General features: G+C 37.1%; 2 protein-coding genes across 13 annotated transcripts in view; one reads left to right on the forward strand and one right to left on the reverse strand.

Moving 5' to 3' along the window:
* MASTL (microtubule associated serine/threonine kinase like) overlaps positions 1 to 11257 on the forward strand; it is a 59459-nt gene extending 48202 nt beyond the window's left edge. The window contains exon 13 of the mRNA XM_079912685.1: positions 10498 to 11257. The gene's annotated coding sequence lies outside the window, so the exon portion shown is untranslated. The remainder of the gene's footprint in view (positions 1 to 10497) is intronic.
* The window catches only part of ACBD5 (acyl-CoA binding domain containing 5), a gene marked incomplete at its 3' end in the record, with an annotated part of 35918 nt that overhangs the window by 4841 nt on the left and 15925 nt on the right, over positions 1 to 15152 (reverse strand). For 8 of the 12 annotated variants that reach the window (XM_079912689.1, XM_079912688.1, XM_079912693.1 and 5 more), the window contains 7 exons: positions 14970 to 15104; positions 13852 to 14055; positions 12956 to 13062; positions 11296 to 11563; positions 5571 to 5770; positions 4190 to 4234; positions 3762 to 3871 (listed from right to left, as the gene is read on the reverse strand). In XM_079912689.1, the coding sequence (XP_079768815.1) occupies positions 3762 to 3871; positions 4190 to 4234; positions 5571 to 5770; positions 11296 to 11563; positions 12956 to 13062; positions 13852 to 14055; positions 14970 to 15104 (1069 nt within the window). Of the gene's footprint in view, positions 1 to 3757; positions 3872 to 4189; positions 4235 to 5570; positions 5771 to 11295; positions 11564 to 12955; positions 13063 to 13851; positions 14056 to 14969; positions 15105 to 15152 lie in introns of those variants that run through there. The other 4 variants (XM_079912694.1, XM_079912690.1, XM_079912695.1 and 1 more) reach the window with 2 other exon arrangements.

Here is a 15152-nt window from a genome sequence, read left to right on the forward strand (position 1 = left end):
GACATGGGTTCAAGCCCTGGTCCGGGAAGATCCCACACGCCTAGGAGCAACTAAGCCTGTGTGCCACAACTACTGAACCTGCGCTCTAGAGCCCACAAGCCACAACTACTGAGCCCACGTGCCACCACTACTAAAGCCCGCGCGCCTAGAGCCTGTGCTCTGCAACAAGAGAAGCCACTGCAGTGAGAAGCCCGCGCACCACAACAAAGAGTAGCCCCCCCACTTGCTGCAACTAAAGAAAGCCCACGTACAGCAACGAAGACCCAACGCAGCCAAAAAATAAAAATCCCTTAAAAAATCATTAAAAAAATGTTTTATTGCTAAAAAATGCTAACCATCATCTGAGCCTTTGGCAAGTCATAGTAGCAACATCAAAGATCACTAATCACAGATCACCATAACAGATATAATAATAATGAAAAAGTCTGAGATATTTCAAGAATTACCAAAATATGACACAGAGACATGAAGTGAGTGAATGCTGTTGGGAAAGCGGTACTGACAGCCTTGTGACAGGGTTGCCACAAACCTTCAGTTTGTAAAAAATGCAGTATCTGAGAAGTAAGGTCTTTGTGTAATAGATTAAGAATAGTCTTGTGGACTTAAAAGGTCTGCTTTCAGGGAATTCCCTGGAGGTCCAGTGGTTAGGACTCGGTGCTTTCACCACCGTAGGCCTGGGTCCGATCCCTGGTTGGGGAACTAAGATTCTGCGAGCTGCCGCTCTGCGGCCAAAAAAAAAAAAAAACTGGCCTGGTTTCAGTATTTAACTCATGGATAATTTTAATAGCAGAATGACCAGGTTAGGTAACTGAGGGGAGGTAGTACCATAGGAGGCTGTTCAGGGCCTAATTTTGAACAGGTCTGCAGATGATACTCTTCATAGCACATACAGAAAGAATGTTTTTCAGATCCCCTGCAGAGTGATATGAGATCTCTTTTACTTTTAAATTTATATTTTTCTGATGTAAGCTATTATATATAGAATGGATAAACAACAAGGTCCTACTGTATAGCACAGAGAACTATATTCAATATCCTATGATAAACCATAATGGAAAAGAATATGAAAAAAAAAGAATGTATATATATGTATAACTGAATCACTCTGCTGTATAGCAGAAATTAACATTGTAAATCAACTATAAAAAATTTATATTCTTCTATACTGGGGAAAAAAGAATCAAGCAGTGGACCTTAAGTATTACTTTTCATGTAAAAAAAAATTTTTTTTTAAAGCTTACCACAAATAGATAACCACTTATTTTACATGTGTATAGGATTATCTCAGTGTGTGTTTGCATCCAGATGTTAAACAACATCAAAGCTTCTCCATGTCACATGGTACTTCGGCTGCCATCCTGCCAAGAGTGGGCCTTCAGCCAGGTATTCAGCACATATTTATTGAAAGCCTAAAACATGCCAGACACTGTGCTAGAGGATGAGGTACAGGGTGGGCCCTGTTATAAGTAGGGCACACCCTCTCCTGGCCACACTTTTCCCATCCTAAGAGGATTTTTAAATCTTTCTCTTCATCTCTAACACAGACCTGTCTTCTCTAAACCATGCACAATGTTCTCTAGTCTTCTTTCCTATAACTGTCAGATTAAAACCTGTTAAACACTGCCAGATTAAAAGATGCCTAAATCCCCTCAAGCCAAAACTTGTTTCCATCGCCAACCCCAGTTGACTCCTTACATATATAAGTAAACAATACATAAAAACACTATGTCTCATCAAAATGCAGTTGCAGAGCACTAATAATTTACAACTTTGAAGGATTAAATACCTAACATACATTGGAAAACTGGATAAAGATTCAATAATAACAAAGTAGAAAATTAGGAACAGAGAAAAGTTTCTCCATTCAGAGACATCTGTCAAAAACTGAAAGGAATACTTAGGAGAAACGGCATATACTTTTACAAGTAAGGAACATTAAAAAAAAATAAATTTTAGAAAAACTGCCATTTTCCATGACTGCTGAAGCAAAGTACAGTTTGTTTTTTCAGTCTTTAATAAACTGACAAGCTGCTTCAACCTTAAGCATGAAATAAATTATTAATCAAAGTAAACTTTAGGGTTTTTGTTGTGTGTTGAACTTCTCTAGTCTCCAATCCCCAACTTTCTACAAAGTAAAACATGAAAAAGAACTTTGAAATGCATTGCAAAACATGTAAACACCTCCCGTTAGCACCACTGTTGCCAGCCGCTTAAATCCAGTATAACCACATATTGAAAAAAGTTTGGTTCTTTTTTCCTCCTATTATCAGGGATATTAGGATTTAAAACACTGTATAGCACCCAACCATCACAGGAGAAACAGAAAACGTGTGAAAAAAGAAAAGAAAGGATTTAAATTAAGGTCTATATCTTGTTTTCCCCTTTTTTGGCCATGTCATGCAGCATGCAGGATCTTAGTTCCCCAGCCAGGGATTGAACCCACACCCCCTACATTGGATGCGCGGATTCTTAACCACTGGACCACAGTCTACAGTCTATATCTATAGATATAGTCCCAAGGTCTGTATCTTAACAGCTGAAATGACACATACACAGATGGCTTAGAAAGGGGGTAAATGATACTGAGAAGGCAACTTAGGCTTCTGAAATCCCACAAAAGTTTTTTAAGTGAGCAAGAATATTCCAAGAACATTAATGTACCAGAAAACGTATTGAGTTCATTTATGAACATAAATCAAACAGTCTTAACATAAGCAGAGAACAAGGAAGACTAAACCAAGTCACCTAAGGCCACATGCATTTCCTTTTCTCTACTATAAAGCATTCTCACTGGAGCACTTAGACTAGTGTGCTGCTTAGCCCTTTGACGTAGGAGAAGGGTAAATGTTTGGTTTTTGCTTTTGTTATCATGTGCAGTAATTAGAAACGTGGGTTCTTTGGTAGAGGAACAACAGACCTATAATTATTTAAACTTGTAGATTTTTTAAAAATGTGTTTCTACTGCACATATGTAAGAGAGCACTTAAAATGTTACCACCTAATACCCTATCTCTTTTCCCCATCTCTTGTGACTTAATGGGAAATGGTGATGAAACACCAGAAACATAATCAGTGAGGCCACGAATGACAAATATTTGTTCATCTGCCCATCCAGGGAAAGTAATTCAGTTTACATAGTGTCCAAAAAAATGCTTTTAATGATTTTCTTGAACCCAAGAGTTTTGGCCTCAGGTTATTCCTCATCTAGACAATCTCAGAGCACTTGCAAGGATTCGAACCTGTTATTCTCAGACTTACCTGAGTTATTTCCTGGCATCCAAACTGGAATTCTGGCCCTCAAATTAGAACAAGCCCTATTTCTAGTCAACCACCAGGATGAACATTTCCTGAAATGCCAATGTCTATATTTCTAAGGTATAGAGAGCATGCAGGCATTATTAGTTTTCTTATCTGTTGTCCTTTAATATTAGCAAAGGGCCCCCCCAAAAAATCATACTTTGAGAACACTGTTTCTTCATAAGACATAAAACTTAAGCCTGTAATCATTTTCTTGCTGTTGCATAAATCAAAAGTGTACAAATACATCAGATGCTCTCAAGTGAAAAAATTTTAATCTAACAAGTATCTAAAAACCCACTAGATATCATTTCCAAGGTAGTTTCAGTTTCAGGATCAGTACAGAATGCTCAGTATGACTATCTATAAAATGGACCTATCTCCCTAACTGCCGCTGAAAGCTCTGTCTGCTATAGATTCTAAGAGTTTACATACCACTTTGAATTATAAAACTATCGTATTACCTTCTCCTTCTTTGGTAATATAAATGCACTAACCACTGGGCAATAAAAGGCCATATGATAGCAAAGATTAATGCACCAGGAGACATCTCGAAGGGCCACCAAGATGGTCTCTGAGAAAATAAAATAAGCTGGTCACCAATCTATTACATGTTGCACATATAAATTTAAAAAACACACCATAATTTTGAAACTACATAATTAATAATAGATCTCACTCCTGCTAAAGGGAGGGAGATAATTTTAGAGCATAATTCAGTTAAGTATACTTTCAGAAGTACTTCAGACTTAGTACAAAACAAATATATTTTAAACTTCAAAGTTCTAAAGGGTAGATTTCATTTGGAATACTTTAAGGATGTCATATAATCTAAATTTACTGTAACTTATTTGAAACCCTGGCACTTAGATTTAAGATAAGAATTTCTTACCAGCGAAGGGGGCTGATTACTGGTCTGTAATGCTGATGATTTTGCCTATCAACACAAATGAAACTGATTTAGCTTTGACAAAAAGAAAAAAAAAATACAGTAATTTTTTCTATTTCCTATCTTTTTTTTTTAAAAAAAGGGTGAAATATTGGATTACTCTCGGTTTTTCTGCTAACTATGCTTCGATTATCCTGAAACTCACGGTGACCAAATTAAAAGTCCCTAAAATTGCTAGCCAAATAATTATCTCTGACATTTTATAGTTCAAATAATATAAAGTTATCAAAATAAAACCTTAATCAGAACCATTAATTACTTCTTTTACATTCTTATTAAATTACTTACTCAACATTTATTAATTCCTTGATTTCCATATAAACTACCAACTTACAAACATATTTGAGAACTATAGCCTTGATTATTAAAACTGTAAAAGTGTAAAGATTATGTGAACAATATCCAAATATTTGTTTTGGAGATTCCTGATAAGCTATAGCAAACCATAGTGGAGGTCAAATCATAACTCTACATTTCTCTCTGGCTTGAAAGTTTTGAGCCTACAACTAATTTACAGTAAAGAATGGGTAAGTTAGTGTATTACCTCCACAGCATTTTAAAAAGAGGTCAAGATAGAAGACAATGCTTACTACAAAAGGATGGCCCTTCAATGGTGAACCCTAGGACATTAGCTGTGGTCTCTATTAGTGCCACAAACTGCACTGTTCAACACTTCTTATTCTTCTCGGGTTCTTCTTCCTGTCTCCAACATGGTACTGCTAATTTTATATGCTGAAAAATTCCAATTATTTTAAGTGGTATTTGGCTTTTGGGTCAGTCTTTTCTGAAATAATATTTTCAAAAGTAGATCCTTTTAAAACCATTAAACTCCATTGATGTGTGTAAATCAGATTTTTTTTAATCTAACAGCAGATATTTATTGTCCCGCCTCCTTGGAACAAGGCTCTGTCCTTTAGCAGTAAATAAAATAGTATATATATAGTCCCTACAATCACGGTGTTTATAGTCTAGCAAGAAAGACAGATATTAAATGCACATACCAAAAAATCACACGTTTAACAAGAAAAAGCATTTTGTAAACTGTTACTGTTTAGCATTTTGTGGATCCAGAATTTGTCTCTTTCTTAGCAAAACCACTCAAATCAGTGTATTTGAATATTCTTATCATTGGAACACACCATATACCTCTTGATAAAACATAATCTGAGCCTGGTTCCCTAAACATATAATCTTACTTAACTGCTAAAATAAGCTTTGGGTATCATTTGTATGGTTCATTTAAATCAGATTAACACAGATTCCAATTACAGACTGTTTGATGGGATCAACAGCAGATAAAGACAAGACAAACGAGGAAGGCTACCTGCGATGCCGTCAGCGTCTCCAGTTTGTGGAGTCTCTGAAGGACGTTCTGCATGTCTTCCTGCAGGCGCATGAGCACGAGAGCGATCTGCTCGTTGAGGCTGCCCCTCGACCCTCTGTCTGAACCCCAGCGTTCCCCATCACCTCCACTTCCCACTTGCCGACCTTTGCTTCCTTCACTCAAATGTTGCATCCTGTGCCCTATTTTAAGAGAGCAAAATAAGTTAGTTTTAATCACTCTTAGAAAAGTAGAAATGGTGGGGTGCCTTTTGTGTTTTTTTTTTCATTTTTCCTCTATTTCTTTGAGATCTAAATCTCCAAAGTAGAGTGGAAGCAACCAGGAAGTACACAAAATAAACTATTAAAATCAAAGAAGTTGACACAGGTATAAACTTCTATTTATAGTCTTAATTTTTTTTTTTTGCTAAGGTTTTATAATGTACCTAATATACTAGTACATGACTCAATGTATATAATACACAAATAATATGCATATCTGGGGTACATTCTTAAAAATTCTTCACTAATACAGTAACAAGATTGAAAAAATAGAAGGCTGTTTCTTTGGAGTATTAAAAGCTACACTAAATAGCCATGTTTTCCTATTTGATCACTGTAAGCCTCCCAAAAGGTTTTTAAATGGTTTTTCTTATAAATTCCATTATACTTATATTGAAATCTCACCACTATTAACATTTTGTTGTCTATCCATACGTCCTTTTCTCTACGCGTATATTTACAGAATTGGCATTACCCCTTATATGTGATTTTGTGTCCTACTTTTAAAAAATATTATGGGGCTTCCCTGGTGGCGCAGTGGTTGGGAGTCCGCCTGCCGATGCAGGGGACACGGGTTCGTGCCCCGGTCCGAGAAGATCCCACATGCCGCGGAGCGGCTGGGCCCGTGACCCATGGCCGCTGAGCCTGTGGCGCAACGGGAGAGGCCACAGCGGTGAGAGGCCCGCGTACCGCCAAAAGAAAAAAAACATATATATATATATATATATATATATATATATATATATATATATATATATATATATATATATATATATATAAAAATAATGAACATTTACGTGCATCATTAAATTTTACTCCAATTCCAAAAACACTGAAACAGCTATATGAATTCACTAGTAAGACCATGAAATAATTTACTCAGTCATTTTGCACTTTTAGATAGTTAGGGTAACTCCAAATTTTTGCGATTACAAATAACTTTGCAATGAATGTCTTTGTATATAAATTCTTGTCCAAATTTCTGTTGATTTCTTTAGGTCAGACAAATTCAAAGAATTCCTGGGAAAGGATAACAATTTTGTTGTGGTTCTTAATGAGTGTTGCCAAGTTATTTTTCACAAAGGCTGAAACAGTTTTTTGTTTGTTTGGCCTCGCTGTGTGGCATGCAGGATCCTAGTTCCCCAAACAGGGATCGACCCTGTGCTCCCTGTATTGGGAGCACAGAGTCCTAACCATTGGACCACCAGGGAAGTCCAAAACAGTTTTATATTGCAGTGTGTAAAAGGTATTACTATGTTACCTTACCCTTGCAGAAATGGAACATCACAAGTTTTACATGCTTGCTAATATAATACGTAAGTCTTATTTTAAATAATAAACAGAAAATTGTCTACCTCATTGCCCTTTGGCATCCTGGAACCCTACAGAAGCAGGATTCCCAAAACTGAACTTGCATCAAGCAGTGTTTGGGGCTGTAAGTGAAATGGAATTGGAGCCATCTGCCAAGTTAAACCCCAAAGAGTACACTGAAATGCTCGATGCCATTTTCAAGAAGACCTCTACTCTTGTATTGAAAGCAAGTAAAATTTGAAGTGGTCATTCCTGAACTCAGCTATTGGTCTGGAATTTACACAGAAAAAAAAAGTGGAAGTCGAATTTCAGGCTTAGTTTTTTCCTGCATCCTTAAGAGCTTGACATATTCTGTGATGGTCTGTCAGTGGGTTCTGATGGTGCCAGAGAACTACTGCTGTCTCTGCTCACTTTACTACGTCCTTTGTAATACTCAGTGTTCAAACCGCCTTCACAAAGACAGGAGTATCAGCCCATTCCCCTGTACGGGCCCCTGTGATTTCTGGGAGCCGTAGAGAGCTGTAGGTGGGTAAAGTCAGATTTTAAACAGGAAGCGTTTCATATAAACAATTTTGTTAAATTACCTAAAGAAAGAAACCTGAATCCAAGGTTCTAGTAATACGTTGTGACCTTTTTCTTAACTAAATATTCACAAATTTGTATTTTTTCTTGTAAAGAGGGGCCCTCTGCCCAAACTGTATAAGCTGCCTTTCTTGAATAAATGAATGACTTGCATTTCTGCCATGTCAATTCTCTTCTTCACTGTTTCTAATGTATTTATAACTTATATAACTATGACTTATGCCTCCAATTTTCCCCCTACCTATGCAATTTCCTTTTTTTAGGCCTTATCATCTCTGCTTCGATCTCCTATTTGTAAGTGTTTATATCTTTATTGAGTGAGGAATACTGGTTATCTAAAATGTTCTGTTTTCTGGCATATATATTCTTCCAAAACAGATCTTTTGTTTGCATCCTAAGTGCCTTTCCCCCTCTCCACTCTCCTTTTTATTTTTTCCTTGTCTGTAGGATTTCTACGTAGTTCCCAGGTCAGTTTTTATCAGCTTGTTTATCTATGACACAGGCACCTCTATCAATCTACCTAAATAGAGTGGGTTTCCTGCCACATTGACATTGCCCTACTGGTATGTAGCCCCAGACCTGACCTTGTAGGCTTGATATCATCAGTGTCTGCTGCTTCTATATTAGGCTCTTCTGAGTGGGACTAGAGGTAGGGGCTGAGGTAACGGGGGAATTGTTTTCTATTCTCTTTCTTTGTACATTGTGAAATGCCCTGTGTTGGGGACTTTTCCTGGATCAGCGATATATATATATATAAAATGACATATATATTCAAATGATAGATGGCCTTATATTTCAGATCCTTCCTCCATATAAGAGGCCAGATGGCCTTTGGCAGTGACAGAGAATTATCACTGAGCAATTATCTCCCCCTGCCTCCCTCAGTGTCCTCAAGGTCAGAACTAGAAGAGGGAGGTCATGTCTGAAAGCAAACCCCAGTTTCTTCTAGCTCTGGCTGTGGTTCTGCTTGTCCCCAGGGGAAGGGGAGACGGGAGGGTATGTGAAATTCGGTGACCTGGACACTAGGCTACCCAATCCTCCCTGTATCTTCTCTTTTTTTTTAAGCCTCTGTGACAAGAGGTGATTAGTTCCATCAGATTATGCCCCATTCTCCAGCCTCCTTCTCAACCAGAGGTGGAAGAGAAAAATAATAACAAGTCTTACACTCATTCTGGCTGTGTGTCCAAAAGATTCCAGAAGGACACTCCGAGTCTTCACCCTCGAGCCACTATGGCTTCCAGTCTGCTTCCCACTAAATTGAGAGGTTTGTTTCAAAATTTCACTGACTCACCTTCATTCTCACTGCTTCTATAGAGAACAGAACTTCCTATCTATTCTAGTTTCTTTCTAATTGTCCTGTCTCTCTGATACTTTGCAAAGTTTATGGTACGAGGATGAGTCCCTTATCTAGTTGCTGTTGCCATATTCCTTGATATTTTTTTCTTCTTTTTTCTTCATTTAATTAGGTTGGGGGGGGACATGTTATGACCATCATACACTTGACTATCTTACCCTAGGGGTCCCCAGAGCCTGCTTTTTCCCTACTGCTTTATAATATACTATCAAGATTTATTAACCTATCCTATATTCAGAGCACATAAAAGTCCTGGCAAAAGGAATGCGTGTAAAAGTGTAAGGATATTAAAATAATATAGTATTCCACTAATTAAAGTTAAATGTGAATTATTAGGAAAGACTCCCCAAAAGCACTATTTTTTTCCTTTAGGTTGAATTTTGAATGAAGGGATAGTCAAATATCAACAAAGAAGAGACAAAAGACTATGCCAAACGATAGGAAAGACATAGACATGGAAGGGGCAAGCCGGTGGTGGGAGTGGGAAGATTTTCTTTACTTATTTGAGGTAGATGCTAAAAAGGAGAGTGATGAAAACATGAGGATGATAACGTCAGGAAGAGCAAAGGACAGGTTGAATCAAGTTCCATGTGAAGGTGAGGAGTGTAGGCTTTATAGGCAGACCTATATATATATATAGGCATATATACAGACAAAAAATACTGTATATTCTTCAATAGGAAGAACGTGTCTTAGTAAAAAAAAAAACAAAAGAAAAACAGAGAGATTATCCTGATCACTTTGAGAATGTATTTAAATAGAAAATAAGAACAGTCATACAAGCTTAAGAGGTTTCTGAATCAGTGAAAAACGAAAAGCTTGGCCTGGCTATCAAATTGGAAAGGAAGACATTAGAGAGAATGAATTACAGTTTTATCTGATGGACCAAATGTAGAAAAGGGGAGACAATGGTGACAATAAATAAGAAATACAGTCCAGAGTTTCTTGCCTGGGTGTCATAAGGGTAACAAAGAAAAAATTAGCATCTAGAATTATGAGGTTCCATAGGTACCATGGTACACAGTTTGATAACTACCAATAAGATTTACCAAATTAATTATGTTAAGTAAGGTTCTCATTATTCTTAGTTATGTTTTTGTCCTTACACTCTCATATAGACCAAAAAAAGTATATTAAAGTCTCCTGAATATTAATATGATTTTCCCTATTTCTCCTTATATCATCTGCAGATTTTGCTTTTTGAAGTGTTGATGTTATATAAAATATTAACAATTTTAAGTCTCTACTGCACACCTTCACATTACAAGTGGCCCTCTTTATCTTAATGCTTTTTGTCCTGAAATTAATCTTCCCTGATATCAAGATTACTAACCTTGTCTTATTTTAATGTGCATTTGTGTGAGATACCTTTGCCTATATTTTTATTTTTTACTTTCTGTAGACTATAGCATGAAGTTATGCTTTGCTCTGTGAACCAATCCAAACACCTTCTTCTTCAAGTAGGTGAGTAGAGCCTCTTTACTTGTACTGCTTTCACAAATACATTTGATCTTAAGTCTTTTATATTATGCATTGTTTTACGGGTTTTAAAAAATGTTTTACTACATGGTTTGTTTTCACTGCTTTTTTAAAAATGTGTATTTTTTCTGATAAATTAGAAAGGTTTGTTTTTGTTCAAATGGCTGTTTTGACAGTACCTATTGATTCCTTACTATAAACAACTGTAAATTAATATTCCTACTTTTCTTCCCCACTCAACTCTTTATTACCTGATCACATTAATATTCTTAATGTTTCCCTCTGTACTGTTAAATGTTCTTTTATCTCTATTACTTGATTTATCAGCTTGAAATGATGTCTTTTGACCTAAGCGGGGAAATGGGAAACAATAAGGAATTCAGATTTTCACCTATAATAGGAAAAAAGCAGCAGCACAGCTGGAGCAATCAGTGAGCGTTCAAGGAGGTGATAAAACATAAATTTGGCTACCTTAAAACACTGCATAAAAGATGTGGAAGTAGACATATTTTCTCCCACACCTTCAAAGAATACACTGCTATGCCCTGTAGAGTCAAAGGAGAGAACCAGACATAAAGGAAAATGGTCAGATGTTCCGCGAGGATAACTTTCAACATTCCCTTTGCAGAGGGACAGTCCTGGTGCCTCTCCTATCTAGAACCTCCCCATTTCATTAATTCGTTTATAAAGACAGTGAGAACAAAAAACAAGTGCTACACACCTCTCCCTCTCCTGACGTTAGAGAATTCCTCACTTTCTCCAGCCCGTTTCTCACGGTGCGGCGCTCCACTGTTATTCCCGCCATCCTCTCCTCCGTGCTTTACTTCACCTTTGCCTTCCACTGCTGCCGCCTGTGTGTCTCCCCTGTTGCCATTCCCAGGAGATACTTGAACATCTTCAGGAAAACCAGAACTTTCCAAGGGCTGACTGGGATTACCACCCAAGTAATAGCGAAATGGTCCATTGTTTGACGTAAAGCTATCTGAAGACTACAAATGTAAAGCATGTAGTTATACACCACAAGGTTTCCATGACAATAGAAGAATGATTGGTTTTATAAAGCGGTATTTTTTTAAAGTTATTATAGAAAATATTATTTTTCTAAAAAATGTCTTCAATTCATATTCTGCCTCCCATCTGTAGGGGAGAAATGGGATAGAGATGATTTATACACATCTCAGCAAAGAACTGAGATGTTTGGCAGTGAACTGTGCTCATGACTCAGTTATTCATCCAAGAAACATTTTAAATATCCAGAGTTACTGTATTCAAAAAGCACTGTCATGAGGCTTCCCTGGTGGCGCAGTGGTTGAGAGTCCGCCTGCCAATGCAGGGGACGCAGGTTCGTGCCCTGGTCCAGGAAGATCCCACATGCCGCGGAGCGGATGGGCCTGTGGCCCATGGCCGCTAAGCCTGTGCGTTCGGAGCCTGTGCTCCGCAACGGGAGAGGCCATAACAGTGAGAGCCCCGCGTACAGCAAAAAAAAAAAAAGCACTGTCACAACACTGTAAATCAATTATAATTCAATAAAATAAAAAAATAATTTAATTTAATTTTAAAATAAAATAAATTTAAAAACCACTGTGTTAGAACAGGGGTGGGGAAAGACCAGGGGGAGGATGTAAAAACAACAAACATAAATATAGCCGTCAAAACCACCCTGGTCGTTATCAGAAAAAGTTGTCAAAGAGAAAAATACAAAATTCATGTACTTTTAATGGTTTTCCAAATGTTAGTTTTCAATACCAAATCTTAATTAACTGAAATTTGAAAAGTACTTCCACTTAAAATTTCAGTCCAGGGCTTCCCTGGTGGCACAGTGGTTGAGAGTCCGCCTGCCGATGCAGGGGACACGGGTTCGTGCCCCGGTCCGGGAAGATCCCACATGCCGCGGAACGGCTGGGCCCGTGAGCCATGGCCGTTGAGCCTGCGCGTCCGGAGCCTGTGCTCCGCAACGGGAGAGGCCACAACAGTGAGAGGCCCGCGTGCCGGCAAAAAAACAAAAAAAACTTCAGTCCAATGTATTTAGTCAATGTGAAGAACAGATTTATTTGTTTGAAATTATTCAGTCTTCTTGACTGTTATCAATGTCTCAAACATAAGGACTAGCATAAGGAGTTCACTTTCTGCCTCCCATCCCACCTCTCTCAGAATATTTATAACTGTAAATACATTATAAATTATAATATTTAAACAGTTTTGAATATTCAGGAATTTTATATATTTTTTAATTCACAAAAAAACAAAATACAAATGTTTAAACATGTTAGAGGTATGTTTTCAAAGTGGTGAACAGCATATACATCTGTTATTAACAGAAGTTATGCATGGAATTCTGATATCACTTTGAAAATTTACCAATTAAAAAATGTCATTTTTACCTCTTCTTGTCCAAATTGCTCCATGGAATCACAGTATACTTCACTGTCTGAATCACTCGTCAAATGCTGAATTGCTGAAACATCTTCAACATGATCATCATTTACATCTAAATATATACAAATGTCTGGGTAGAATAATTATTCTCTATTTGAAGACAAATGCATTTATTACATTTTCAAAATTTATCTGCTCTATATTATTTTCATATTGGGAGATAAATTTGATTTACCATTTCATATTGGGAGATAAATTTGATTTACTTTCTTTTAACTTACCAAAATTTTAAATTTAGTCAGTAATTTTTATGTAAAAAGATTACAAAGTATTTTATCATGGAATTATAAAAAGACACTGTCCAGATCAAACTTATAAAAACCTAATAACTTTATAAGAAAAAACTGACTACCGGCTAGGACCCTAAATTTGGGACGCAACTGTGCACATTTGGTTGTTATATTAAGAAATGGTATTTCTTGGTTTCTCTAGTGAATTACAGCAATGTCAATAATTCACTGTATACACACTATAGGCTCACTCCTAGAGCCGTAACTTTTGAAACGACTATACCTTATTTTGCTGACCTGAGAACAAAAGTATCATATAATTAGAGATGTGAGTTAAAAGAAACATCAGTAATAAAAGTAAAAATTTCAAAGACTTTATTTTAAAATTCCATATAAAAACACAATAAAAAAATATTTCAAGAAAAATATAAAAGCCTTGGCCCTATTTTGGTCTTTCAAAGCTATAAACCCTTATAATATTAATAAACCTTAACATGTTACTGAATAGAGGTTTTTAAAATTCTCAACAGCTCCTAAATATCCTAAAATTATTAAAAGAATATATTATTCATAAGAAAGAAGCCAGAGAAACAACTTTGATGTGACAGTACCTTGGTGAACGCAGACAGCAGTTTCTTCCGTTTGCTCCAAGTTTTGATCTGCAGATTTTACTGTCTCAGCACCTCTGCCATTCAGGGAAGGACTGGCATGAATGTCGTTCTGTACACCCTGAACAAAGCTGTCTTTTTCATAGCCATTAGTGACAACGATTTCCAAGTTCTTATGGTCTGCAGATTTCTTCATCATTTTCTTATCTTTTATGTGAAAATGGAAAGATTCATAAAAATTCACTGTAGGAAAACTTCTGTACACTATGTTCTAATATCAGGTAGTCATTTCCCCAGCCTATCATAATCCATTTGAAGGGCTTCCTACGTGGATCAGAGAGATGGGGTGCTCCTTGAAAAGGGGTTAATTATATGCTGAGAGCTCACCCAAACTGTTGGTTTCAAAACTGCTTCAGTTCCCTGTGAATCTTCTAGAACCCCTTTTAAGAGATAAATCTCTTGAGGTCTTTTCACTCTTTCGGGCATAGGCAAATTGCTCTATGAGACCCAGCCATATATAGGTCTACATAGCCAGTAAAAAGAGCCTTCAAAGAAGGTATTATTTGTCAGCCTTTACTGGAAAGTGAAGGCAAAACTAAGCTGTATGGCTTGTTTTAGTGTCTTTCTGCCTCCCCTTTCTAAACTAGTCTCCCCAAGAATCACTGGTACTCTTACTCACAAGGCCCCCCTAATGCAGAACCCCACGATTCCAATATTCTCTCTTCATCAGAATCTCTGCTTGCATTCTATTCTCTGGAATCCATGCCATTCTTGACAAGATATTGAGAATTTAACTTGTCTCCTTGGTAACATACGCATATTTATATTGGAAACAATACCTTAAATGAATACATTTCTAATGCAGCATTTCAGGCTTTACATCTAGAGGAGTGGCCTATCCTTGTTTGCCTTCAATTAACATCAACCCATCTATGCTTACGGTTGGCTGTCCCTGAACTCTGTAGTAGAGCCTCTTGGTCCACAACGAACCTGGTTATAGGGTCAATAGCCCACATCCCTCCACGTGCCCTAATTGCACGCAATGCCAAATAAGTCCAAACCTCTCCATAGCCTTTCGCCTTAGTTAATGTAGAGTGATTAGCTCATAACCCAAAGATTACCGCTATCACTTTGTTCTGCTCCTTTCACGCCTTCCTGGGCCTCTTCTTCCTCAGATTCAGCTCCACTATCGCTGCTTTCAGCTTTACCATTAAGAGTTTTGGCATTTGGTGTAGAAGTTAGAACATTACCAAGATCTAAAATATGAAATGACCATTTAATCTGTAATGCTATAACACACAATC

This window comes from Stenella coeruleoalba (assembly GCF_951394435.1).
Source record: "Stenella coeruleoalba genome assembly, chromosome: 2".
NCBI lineage: Eukaryota > Metazoa > Chordata > Mammalia > Artiodactyla > Delphinidae > Stenella > Stenella coeruleoalba.